We start from the raw sequence: 12,999 nt of genomic DNA on the forward strand, positions 1-12,999 counted from the left end.
TATTTGCAAGCACTGCTCCTCCTTACGAAAGCCACGGTGGCACTTGCACGCCAACAAAGATGGCTGTTTCTCCAGCAGAGCATCTTGTTTGTGTAGGCACTCAGTCATTGCCTGCTCCCCCGTCGGTTCCACAGAAGTATCGCCGGTACACAGCTCCCAGTCCCGGTACAAGTCTTTACATTGGGGGTCAGTAGAACATTCCAGATGAGCGTTCACACAGTCAGGAAGGAAAGCCGACGAAGTGACGTTGGGAACTGATAATGGTAAAACACCTACAAGGAAACCAAGAAGAGAAGGATGACCATATGCTCAAAGTTTCATTTTCGAGGCCACATGCAGCTTTATCATAGTTTTTATGATACTTTACAAACTTTTACAAAACTTTTAAATTCAACATCTTGCTCATTACGTTACCAAATAGAACTCAGATCATTGGCTGACAAATAAAGTGTGTCCCAAAAATACTAACTGTCTGTACTGCAAATCTGCAATACTGTACTATTTAGTTTCAGACATTTTGTTTTGTTTCCTTACACGCACAAGAACATGGACACACATTATTAGACCTTTTGATTTGTCACTTTTAAACTTGACTGTTTGTGTTGTGTAACATTAAATCTCGGCTCCTGCTCCCTCCAAGCCACCCTGTTATTGACTCTTCCACTGCTGCTCAGGTCACGCCTGCTTTTGAGCAGATGTGTGTCGTTCCGGACTCTGTATGCTCTAACATTGAACAGCACGGCTTCTGCTTTCATTCCACCCACCAGACTGTACTAGATCTGGCACCTCCATTAAAACCAAGCAGCCTAAAGCTTAATCTGAGTCCTGGTTGAAGGACACATTTCTGAGAGACGCCATGGACGAAAAGCAGAACGGAAATGGAAGCAGGGAGAAAATACAAGTGTCCTTACAAAAAGACTAAAAGGACTGTTGTTGTCACTACAACAGTGAAACATGTCAAAAGAGGTCATCTACTGTATTAAATATCTTCCCCTGGAAACTCTACATGGACTAGACATGGGTAAATTACGGCCCGTGGGCTTCATGGGGCCCGTTGAGACTTCCAATCCAATTTTAGACCTTTAACATCGAAACTGTAGTTGTAATTATGATGTGCAATGCTGTTTTCAAATTATCGCAAGTCTTGAACTATACAAAGTATTTCAATGGTTGGAATTTGTGCTTTTGAGTAAGGGTTATTACGGTAATCTACGTCACAGCAGCGTGGGCTGGGTTTGTTTACAGAGCAGCCAGCATGGGTAATTCATTCAGTAAAAAAAATGTTTTAATTTGATTACGTTTTTTTGAGATGGTCTGTCATAATGTTTTTAGCATTCTAACAGACATTAGTGTGAGCTTTTGTATTAGTGTTCCTGGAAAAAAAAGAAAAAAGAAAAAAGAAAATGTATATATATATATATATATATATATACATTAGGGGTGTGGGAAAAAATCGATTCGAATTCGAATCGCGATTCTCACGTTGTGCGATTCAGAATCGATTCTCATTTTTAAAAAATCGATTTTTATTTTATTTTTTTATTTTTTTTATTTTAATTTTTTAATTAATCAATCCAACAAAACAATACACAGCAATACCATAACAATGCAATCTAGTTCCAAAACCAAACCCGACCCAGCAACACTCAGAACTGCAATAAACAGAGCATTTGAGAGGAGACACAAACACGACACAGATTGTTGTGCACTCTACTCTCTAAAAGCCGTAGATGTTATGACGTCATTGGGCAGGCAAGCTGCTGGGAAAGCGGACGTGAGAACGGCTGTCCCCACTCAGGTCCGCATTGAGCTGGAGGGGGCGTGGCCTCCAGCTCCGGCTGAATACCGGGAGTTTGTCGGGAGAAAATCTCTGCCGGGAGGTTGTCGGGAGAGGCGCCAACCCTCCCGCTAAAAACGGGAGGGTTGGCAAGTATGACACAGAACAAACCAAAAGTAGTGAAACAAAAATGAATATTATCAACAACAGTATCAATATTAGTTACAATTTCAACATAGCAGTGATTAAAAATCCCTCATTGACATTATCATTAGACATTTATAAAAATAAAAATAAATGAACAATAGTGTTACAGTGGCTTACACTTACATCACATCTCATAAGCTTGACAACACACTGTGTCCAATATTTCCACAAAGATAAAATAAGTCCTATTTTTGGTTCATTTATAGTTCAAACAAATTTTCGGCCGGTGCGACTTATACTCTGGAGCGACTTATACTCCGAAAAATACGGTATCTGATTTCCAGTCTGATTTAAAAATCCAAACTTTAAAAAATCAAGAATTATTTTTGTGTGTGTGTGTGTGTGTGTGTGTGTGTATGTGTGTGTGTGTGTGTGTGTGTGTGTGTGTGTGTGTGTGTGTGTGTGTGGTGTGTGTGTGTGTGTGTGTGTGTGTGTGTGTGTGTGTGCGTGGGTGTGAAAACCTGTGACGAGTGTTATGTGAGGTGATGGGGGGATTTGGGGGTCATCATCAGGGCAGCTCGTAAGGTGGGGGTGTGTTGGTTGCCATGGAGACTTAAAGGGTGTAAAGGAAAGTGAGGAAGAACAGCAGGAGGTGGTGAGCTGCAGCTTTTTAACTTATTAGTTTTGTTTAACGAGCACGCCAGCTGGGGTCTTTTCAGGTCTTGCAAACAAATATTAAAATAAAAAATACAAAAAGCATATAAAAAAGTAATAATACACAGTATTGATTTAATAATTATTGATTAGAACGTATGGGGGTTAATTTGTGTCTGTATTACGAAAGCTTTTTTTAGACACTGAATTCATGCAACGGAAATTTTTGTATTTGAATTTTGAAAATTAAATTTTTTTAACATCAAATTATGCTGACAATTATGTATTTACAAATTCAGTTTGTTAAAATACTGGTTTTTAAAATTCAGTGAATAAAAATTCATTGCAGAAATATTCGTCATGGCACCCCACATTGTTCCATGCTTGGACCACTACTGATTAATATTTACATGTTTCTTTTAGGCAGTATTGTAGAAAGCACTTCCTTACGGTGTCTGTTATAGTGGTACGCAAAGATATATTCTTATGGCAAAAAGTCCGGTACCAAAATGTATTTCGATACTTTTCAGTTCTTTTCGATACTTTTCAGTACTTTTCGATACTTTTCTAAAAAAAATTGCATTATTGGCTTTATTTTAACAAAAAATCCTACGGTACATTTACATTCACATGTTTCTTATAGCAAGTTTGCCCTTAAATAAAATAGTGAACATACTGTCAGGGTTGTCCCTGACAGTTTGATCAAGTTTTAGTTTTCCTCTGCGTTTGTCTTAGTTTCCTGTCTTTAGTTCCTGTCAGTGTTTTTTGTCTTCATTTCCTGATTGTCTCCCTAAGTGCTTTGTCCCCTCAGCTGTGGCTGATTGGCACCTGGCCACACCTGGTGCCAGTCAGCCAGCTGCTATTTATTCCTTTCCTGCCCTCCAGTCACTGCTGGATCATTGTCATTACAAGACTTGTCACTTGTCACTTACCTTCTACCTATTTGTCGTTGTAGCTCCGTCTACTTTTGTCCACTCCGCTTTAGTCATAGTTCCTTCGTGTCACAGTAAGTGTTTTTGTTTATTGTCCACAGTTAGCTTTGTGCTATTTTAGTTTATAGCTTAGTTTGTTCTCCGCCTTGTGCGCGCCTTTTGTTTGTTCCCTTTTGTTTGTTTTTTGCCAGAGTATTTTAATTAAATCATGTTTTCCCATTCAATGCCTGCCATCATCTCTGCACCTTGGGGTTCGTCAACTATAAACTCTGACACATACAAGACAACTTGTCTTTTAGTAGTAAGTAAGCAAACAAAGGCTCCTAATTAGTCTGCTGACATATGCAGTAACATATTGTTGTCATTTTCCATTCTATTATTTTATAAAAATTATTCAATCAATCAATCAATCAATGTTTATTTATATAGCCCTAAATCACAACTGTCTCAAAGGGCTGTACAAGCCACAACGACATCCTCGGTACAGAGCCCACATACGGGCAAGGAAAACTCACCCCAGTGGGACGTCAATGTGAATGACTATGAGAAACCTTGGAGAGGACCGCATATGTGGGTAACCCCCCCCCCCCCCTCTAGGGGAGACCGAAAGCAATGGATGTCGAGTGGGTCTGACATAATATTGTGAAAGTCCAACACATCAGCGAAAGTCCAGTCCATGGTGGGGCCAGCAGGAACCATCCCGAGCGGAGACGGGTCAGCAGCGTAGAGATGTCCCCATCCGATGAACAGGCTAGCGGTCCACCCCGGAGCAGAGTAGAAAAGAAAAGAAAAGAAACGGCAGATCAACTGGTCTAAAAAGGGAGTCTATTTAAAGGCTAGAGTATACAAATGAGTTTTAAGATGAGACTTAAATGCTTCTACTGAGGTAGCATCTCTAACTTTTACCGGGAGGGCATTCCATAGTATTGGAGCCCGAATAGAAAACGCTCTATAGCCCGCAGACTTTTTTTGGGCTCTGGGAATCACTAATAAGCCGGAGTTCTTTGAACGAAGATTTCTTGCCGAGACATATGGTACAATACAATCGGCAAGATAGGCAGGAGCTTGACCGTGTAGTATTTTATACGTAAGTAGTAAAACCTTAAAGTCGCATCTTAGGTGCACAGGAAGCCAGTGCAGGTGAGCCAGTATAGACGTAATATGATCAAACTTTCTTGTTTTTGTCAAAAGTCTAGCAGCCGCATTTTGTACCATCTGTAATCTTTTAATGCTAGACATAGGGAGGCCCGAAAATAAAATGTTACAGTAATCGAGACGAGATGTAACGAACGCATGGCTAATGATCTCAGCATCGTTTGTGGACAAAATGGAACGTATTTTAGCGATATTACGGAGATAAAAGAAGGCCGTTTTAGTAACACTCTTAATGTGTGACTCAAACGAGAGAGTTGGGTCGAAGATAATACCTAGATTCTTTACCGAGTCGCCTTGTTTAATTGTTTGGTTGTCAAATGTTAAGGTCGTATTATTAAATAGATGTCGGTGTTGAGCAGGACCGATAATCAGCATTTCCGTTTTCTTAGCGTTGAGTTGCAAAAAGTTAGCAGACATCCATTGTTTAATTTCATTAAGACACGCCTCCAGCTGACTACAATCCGGTGTGTTGGTCAGCTTTAGGGGAATGTAGAGTTGGGTGTCATCCGCATAACAGTGAAAGCTAACACCGTATTTGCGTATGATGTCACCTAGCGGCAGCATGTAAATACTAAAGAGTGCAGGGCCAAGAACCGAACCCTGGGGAACTCCGCACGTTACCTTAACATAGTCCGAGGTCACATTGTTATGGGAGACACACTGCATCCTGTCAGTAAGATAAGAGTTAAACCAAGACAAGGCTAAGTCTTACATCCCAATACGCGTTTTGATACGCTCTAATAAAATATTATGATCAACAGTATCGAAAGCGGCGCTAAGATCAAGAAGCAGCAACATAGATGACGCATCAGAATCCATCGTTAGCAATAGATCATTAGTCATTTTTGCGAGGGCTGTCTCCGTAGAGTGATTTGCCCTGAAACCGGATTGAAAAGGTTCACAGAGATTGTTAGACGCTAAGTGTTCATTTAGCTGCTGTGCGACAATTTTTTCGAGGATTTTCGAGATAAACGGAAGGTGGGACACCGGCCGGTAGTTCACCATGAGGTCAGGATCGAGGTTAGGTCTTTTGAGTAGAGGATGAATAACCGCTTTTTTGAATGCTAGGGGAACAGTGCCAGAGGAAAGTGATAAGTTTATAATATTTAACACTGATGGACCTAATAAAACAAAAAGCTCCTTGATAAGTTTCCCAGGAATTGGGTCAAGTAAACATGTTGTTTGTTTTGTCCCATTTACACATTTTAACAATTCCTCCAATGTTATTTCATCAAAGAGAGAGAAACTATTTTGGAGGGCAGTGTCCGTCGTATATACAGTCGTATCTGTGTTAATAGAACCCAGTTGTAGCTGAGATGCATTGTCTTTAATCTCTTTTCTAATGACTTCAATTTTCTTATTAAAGAAATTCATAAAGTCGTCTGCTGAGTGGGTGGAGCTACTGGGAGGAGTCCCTTGTTGGGTTAGCGATGCTACTGTACTAAACAAAAATTTAGGATCATTTTTGTTGAGGTGGATGAGATTTGAGTAATATTTAGCTTTAGCTGAGGTAAGCATGCGTTTATAAGTTATTAAACTATCACTCCATGCTTGATGGAAAACCTCAAGTTTAGTCGCACGCCATTTGCGTTCCAGCTTTCTACATGATAATTTCTGGGCTTTAGTTTCTTCTGTAAACCATGGGGTACGCCTTTTAGGGGCCCTTTTTAGCTTTAGCGGTGCTACACTATCAATGGTGTCGCGCAGGGCGACGTTAAAGTTGTTAGTGAGGTTATCAATAGAGCCCACATAATTTGGGAATGGTGCCATTACCGAAGGCAGTAGGTCAGTAAGAGTCGTCGTTGTGGCAGCATTAATGTTGCGGCTGCTATAGTAGTTATTATTATTATTATTAGTTTGTTGACAATGAGTCAGAACTTCGAATTTTATAAGGTAATGATTGGACATTACTTTAGTGTACGGGAGTATCGTAACTTTGGAGGTGGTGACACCCCTGACAAGCACTAGATCTATCGTATTACCGTTGCGATGCATGGGTTCATGTATTATTTGTGTAAGACCACAGCTATCAATTATAGTCTGGAGCGCCACGCATGGAGGGTCCGATGGGGTATTCATATGGATGTTAAAGTCTCCCATTATGATTATATTGTCGGCGTGCGTCACTAGATCAGCAACGAACTCTGAAAATTAATTGATAAAGTCCGAATAGGGCCCTGGGGGGCGGTAGATGACAGCTAGGTGCAGAGGCAGCGGTGTGACAAACCTCACAGTAAGCACCTCAAACGAGTTATATTTATTATTTAGGTCCGAGGTAAGGCTAAAGTTTTTGTTGTATATTAGTGCAACACCCCCACCCCTTTTAATGGGACGGGCAATATGCGTTCCCGTATAGCCAGGAGGAGACGCCTCACCCAGCGCAAAAAATTCGTCTGGTTTGAGCCAGGTCTCGGCTAGACCAACGACATCAAGATTGTTGTCTCTAATGACTTCATTACTAATAACGTTTTGGAAGACAATGACCTTATGTTTAAAAAGCCCATATTATAGGTAGTGGGCTGTTTTGAGGAGTTTTTGTTGAAAGTATCCGTAGTAGTAATATTAATAATGTTACGTTTATTATGCGTAGTGCACTTTAAATAATTTCGACCATATCTAGGAATTGATATGACAGAAATTTTTAGATTGTTTGCCACCTCAGTAAAATGCATGTCCACCTCTGACGCAGAAAAAACATTATGTGAGTTGTATATTATTCTAAGAGAATTGCTATGTGTGCAGGGATTATCCAGCCTGGTGCTGGCTAGTTCTATCTTAACAGACTCCTTATTAGCGCTTCTTTGTGGATTATTATTTAGCTTTTTCGTTAGCCCCGCTAACAACAACACCTTTAGCTTTGTTGTTAGCCCCGCCCGACATCCCCGCTTCTGCTTCCGAGCGCACCGCTTACGTCTCTTTCGTTGACGGTCTCCGCTGGTAGTGGACGCCGCTGCTTCAAAGGCCACTGCTGGATGTAGCTCGCAAAGAATTCCCAAGCTAGCGAGTAGGTCCACCGTACACGCATCTTTCAGCCCAAAATGGCCCGATCTCTCCACATCCAGAATCGTAAGTCGGTCGTAAGTGATCACGGAGTGAACACGCTGTGAGCCAGCCATGAAATTGACTGAATTGACGGGTATTTTTGCCAAATCGGTCTACACTTCCAAGAGCGCTCGCAAGAAGCTGCCGCCGTGAAGCGCCGCCATCTTGTTTTATTAAGGACAAGTGGTAGAAAGTTAATTATTAATCTACTTGTTCATTTATTGTTAATATCTGCTTACTTTCTCTTTCAATATGTTATATCTACACTTCTGTTAAAATGTAATAATCACTTATTCTTCTGTTGTTTGGATGCTTTACATTAGTTTTGGATGATACCACAAATTTGGGTATCAATCCGATACCAAGTCTTTACATGATAATACATTGGTCATATTCAAACTCTGTATGTGTCCAGGGACATATTTCCTGAGTTTATAAACATAACCGGTACTTTTTAGGTATAGTACCGAATATGATTCATTCGTATCGCGGTACTATACTAATACCGGTATAGCGTACAACCCAAGTCTGTACACAACACACTACATCATTGACATGTACACCAGCAATTAAAAGACTTCACTGCGTAGTTTGTATTTACAGTAAATAGAGCAGTTCACCAAAATAATGTTTTTTTCCTCTTTATCTCTTATGATTATAATAACCTTAACAACCAATGCAGATGTGGTTTAAACGTATTTAAACATGACCAACAACACTAAATAGCAGTGGAGAGTTGTAGTTGTCTGTTGAATCTATTTTATTGCATGGAGCATTATCTTCTTTTACTTGTATTTCTACATAGCTAAACAAACTGATGACCACAATCGTGTGCGAGAGGCAAGCTGTCATATTAGAGATAGAGCATGGAAACTGGGACTTCACATGTAGGTGTAAAAACAGAAGAAAAAAAACTATCAATCAAATCAGACAAATTTAGTGCATGGAAATCATCAAAGTTTGCTCCTTCATGTTTAGTGCTTCTACACTTTTTGTGATTAGCACGTTTTACCCTTCCGTCTACTTGTTTTATCTCAGATGTCTTTTTGACGCAACTGTTATTTTTGTCACAACCTAGTTTTATTGTTGTGCTTTTCAGGTTGTTGCCTTAGCTTGTTCCTTCCTACATGGCTTCTTCCAGCGTGTTGATGAGCAACACCTGCAGCTGTTCTCTAATTAGCATGTCTGCTGGACTCAGTTGACAGATTATTCATCATTCACTCATTTGGCCCACAATGCCATTCCCCCTGTTCACTTATACTGATGATTCTTTTGTTTCCATGCACTATTTATGTTTTCCTGCTTCCCCCATGCCTTCGACAAGGAACATTTCATCATGTTTTGTGTTCTTTGCTTTTGCACCACCGTGTTTGGATGTGATGTCATCATCATCATTATCTGTCAACATCATCATCATCATCCTCTCCTTCACCTTGCAAATATGTAATACTGCTGACCTCAACATAAAGCCAACATAGTATGTATGTAGTATTTGTGTAATTGGGGCTGTGCCACTTTTGGGTAGAGTCCATTTTGATATGTGCACTTTGTATCAGATTAAAAGCAAAATATGCTATGAAGTTTTATATTTCAATATAAAACCTTTATTTCAGGCTACAAATGACCCTCAGGTCGTATTTTGACCTTAATGATCCTGACATACAATGAAGCTTATATGAACATGATAATGCTTTGTACCATTCTATATGTATAATTTATAATGTATGAACATGATATCAAGTTGTGTTGCTAAGTCATGTACCACCAAATATATAGAATGCTTAGTCAGCAGATTCACGTCTGACCACAGCCATTACCAATCAGTTAAATGTATCTAGTCAGCACTCATTAAATATGCTGAAAACTTAATGTGTTGACTTCCATGCATGCATCTCCAGCTAACTGCTTTATAAACAAAATAATCATTATCATCATCATCATCATCATAATGACAATAATACAATTATAATTATTATTGTTCTGCTTCAAATGTATTATTATTATTATTATTGAAATTCGTTTCTGCAATTATACAATTATATGATGATAATTATTACATATTGTGTTTCTGCTTTTGTTATTATTATTATTATCATCACTATTATCATTATCATTGGCATTATTATTAATATGATTATTGTTATGATGCTCTTTTTCGAGCCAATGTCTATATGACGTCACTGTATGCTTAAAATGATTTTTTAAAAAGTTCATATTTCTTTATTATGATTTGTCAGCAATGTTACCTGAGGTAGATAAATATTTTGTAATGTTTACAGCCAGGAGCACTTAATTAAACATACTTTATATTTGATTTTGTATTAAATTCACTATAGCCAGCTGTGGATAAAGGATAAATGTATTTTAATAAAGGATCATTGTTACTAACTTTTATCATTTTAGATTTGACATAGATGTATTTTAATATTCTGAGATAGGCTCCAGCACCCCCGCGACCCCGAACGGGACAAGCGGTGGAAAATGGATGGGTGGTACTTCGTTGACATTATATTAAAAAGAACATCGACATAATAACGATTGTTTATTCTGTGTATGACTAACGGTAATTACGAAATTACATATATCCAAACTAATAAAAGATCAATAATTGTTGAACTTACCCGAGGAGAAAAGAACCAGAATTTCTAAAAATAAAATCATATTTGTTGAAATGTGGAGTCCGATGACAGCTCGGGATCAGAACCAAGTGGATAGTTGGAGCAGGACTTGGTGCGCCGCGGACTGAATCAACCTTTTTGATCGATCTCCTCTTTGTTCTTCTTTGAAAATGTTAAGTCTTCTGAATCCGCGAGAAAAGACGCAGAAAGATTTGAAATATTGAGAGTGAAAAATATTCAGCTAAGAAAAACACGACTTGATGCTGCAGATGATCTTCACCTCTCCGCTTCATCATCATCATCGTCATCGTCCTCAATCTTCATCTCACCTTCTGTTTACCTTTAAACCATGTATCACTCTTGTTATTTATATTCTTATTACTTTTAATTAAACCATACTTGCTTTATAAGAACACATGTTTAAAGGTACATCAAATCATTAAAAGTACATCACATGTTGTAAAAGTACATCAAATATTCAAAAGTATATACAATATCTAAAAGTATATTTTAAAAGTATACATCAAATATACAAATCCATCACATTTACAGGGTGTGTCCAAAATGCGGCACAGGGGCCATTTGAGGTACCATAAATTCCAGAATATAAGTCGCTACTTTTTTCCTCACGTTGAACCCTGCGGCTTATAAAACAATGTGGCTAATGTATGGACTTTTCTCCGCTGACGGCCATAATACAAATAGAAGGAAAAAAAGGGAAAAAAAGCACATACACTGAAAAGGTGTTTTACTGTTTGTGCTATGGCGCCATCTTTTGGACGAGTTAGCTTACTGCAGGTGCTGCAGCGTCCTTCCATTTAGTGCTTTCAACCAAAAGTAGACGTGCCATTTAGTCTTCTAGTCGTCCATTCTACTCGTATGGATTCGTCATTCTTCAGTCCATAGACAACTGTCATGTCTGTGTGATCATGTTTTGTTTTAGTCATGTTCGCTTTTTTTTTTTTGGACTTTTTGTGCACTAGTGTTTGTCACCATAGCAACCATTAGTTTCACCTGGTTCACATCGTCATGTCACGCACTTGTTTCACGTTTTGAGTCACGCACCTGTTTTCACTAATCATGTCACTATTATTTAAACCGATTGTTGCCAGGAAGTCTCGCTGGCGACATCACACTCCTGACACTCTGTTTCATGTCCATCGTTCATGCTGCTCCTTTCGTCCGCAAGTAAGTTATTGTTTATTAAGGCCATAGTTAGCAAGTTTTGTTTTCTGTCCATAGTTTACGCCAAAGTGGTAGTTTTGTTTTTCATAGCCAAGTTTTCTACCTCCGCTGTGAGCGCCTTTTGTTTATTGTTCCTTTTGAGTGTTAAAATTAAATATGTCTTCATCTTCACGCCATGTCCGCTCCAACTTTTATTGCATCTCGGAAAAACAAACTCGCCATAGTCCACATCATGACAACAACGTTTGAAAGTTTTACAGCTTAACAAAAACTATTCATACTTAAAACGTCCCGTGTGTAAAGTCTGTATATTTGGTTATTATTTCCTTGCATAAATTAATATTACTCAAGAAAATACTCCAATATTTCGATACAAATGCAATTTGGTAGTCAGAATGTCATACAGGAATGTTTTTTAAATGTCATTGAATTGCTCAAACTTAGTGACAGTAGGTGTGGTAAGAATTAAGTGCACATTTTGAAAGTCTGTGCAAATAATATTGCAAACAAGGTACATTTACTAATCGATAATGTAGTAAACACACTAATAAACAAAATATGATCTCTTGAAGGAGAACTGCACTTTTTGGGGGGAATTTTGCCAATTGTTCACAATCACTGTGAAAGACATGACAACAGATGGTTTTTTTTAATGCATTCTAACTCATAAATAAACGTAAATAAAAGTAATCTTACAGCTGAGCCAATGGGAGCTCCTCTATTTCGGCCATGAAACCCAGTAAAAAAAAAAACATACAAAAAGCGCCAACAAAACTCCATTTACATGTCGGGACTTAAATATTAACCAAGTACTAGTGATGTTATTATAAGCGACTGATCAGCTGCATCCTCGTTACCTTGCTCATCAAACTTTATTCTAGATCATAAATCATGCCTCTCTCCTGGATAGTAGAAGAACAAAGACGTATTCCGACAAGTTGGTACATTTAGACAGCCAATTTAGACCCGGGAATGGCGAGAACGACGCTTGGTTCCACCCCTCTTTTCTTTGCAAGGATTATTAGTCATTCTTCTTCTAAACAGGAATATAACAAGATTCTATCAGTCGGCATTCTAATTACAGCACACACTGTACAGTAAGTAATGTTTTATTATGTTTGTTTGCTCTCATAAAGTCTGAAGTGAGCAGTAATCAGTGATGTTGTTTAAAAAGTTCTGTTTTAAAGAGAAATTGGCTACCTCTCATCGTCATTCATATTTGATAATGCAATAATTTCTTTATATTAATCACATTAAGTTTAACACTTTTAAATATCTATCGATCTATCTAAATGTATATTTATATATATATATATATATATATATATATATATATATATATATATAGATATAGATAGATAGATAGATAGATAGATAGATAGATAGATAGATAGATAGATAGATAGATAGATAGATAGATAGATAGATAGATAGATAGATAGATAGATAGATAGATATACGTATATAAAAGCGGTAGAAAATAGATGGA

At 38.2% G+C, this 12,999-nt stretch overlaps 1 protein-coding gene across 1 annotated transcript in view; it reads right to left on the reverse strand.

Annotated features, from left to right (window-relative positions):
* The window catches only part of LOC133648866 (GDNF family receptor alpha-4-like), a 33,039-nt gene extending 22,537 nt beyond the window's left edge, over positions 1-10,502 (reverse strand). The window contains exons 1-2 of the mRNA XM_062045357.1: positions 10,329-10,502; positions 1-272 (exon numbers count right to left, since the gene is read on the reverse strand). The exon at positions 1-272 is cut by the window's left edge and continues 25 nt beyond it. Of these exons, the coding sequence (XP_061901341.1) occupies positions 1-272; positions 10,329-10,368 (312 nt within the window). The 5' untranslated portion in view covers positions 10,369-10,502. The remainder of the gene's footprint in view (positions 273-10,328) is intronic.
* Positions 10,503-12,999: the final 2,497 nt, after the last annotated feature.

The sequence above is a fragment of the Entelurus aequoreus genome, linkage group LG04, assembly GCF_033978785.1.
Source record: "Entelurus aequoreus isolate RoL-2023_Sb linkage group LG04, RoL_Eaeq_v1.1, whole genome shotgun sequence".
Taxonomy (NCBI): domain Eukaryota; kingdom Metazoa; phylum Chordata; class Actinopteri; order Syngnathiformes; family Syngnathidae; genus Entelurus; species Entelurus aequoreus.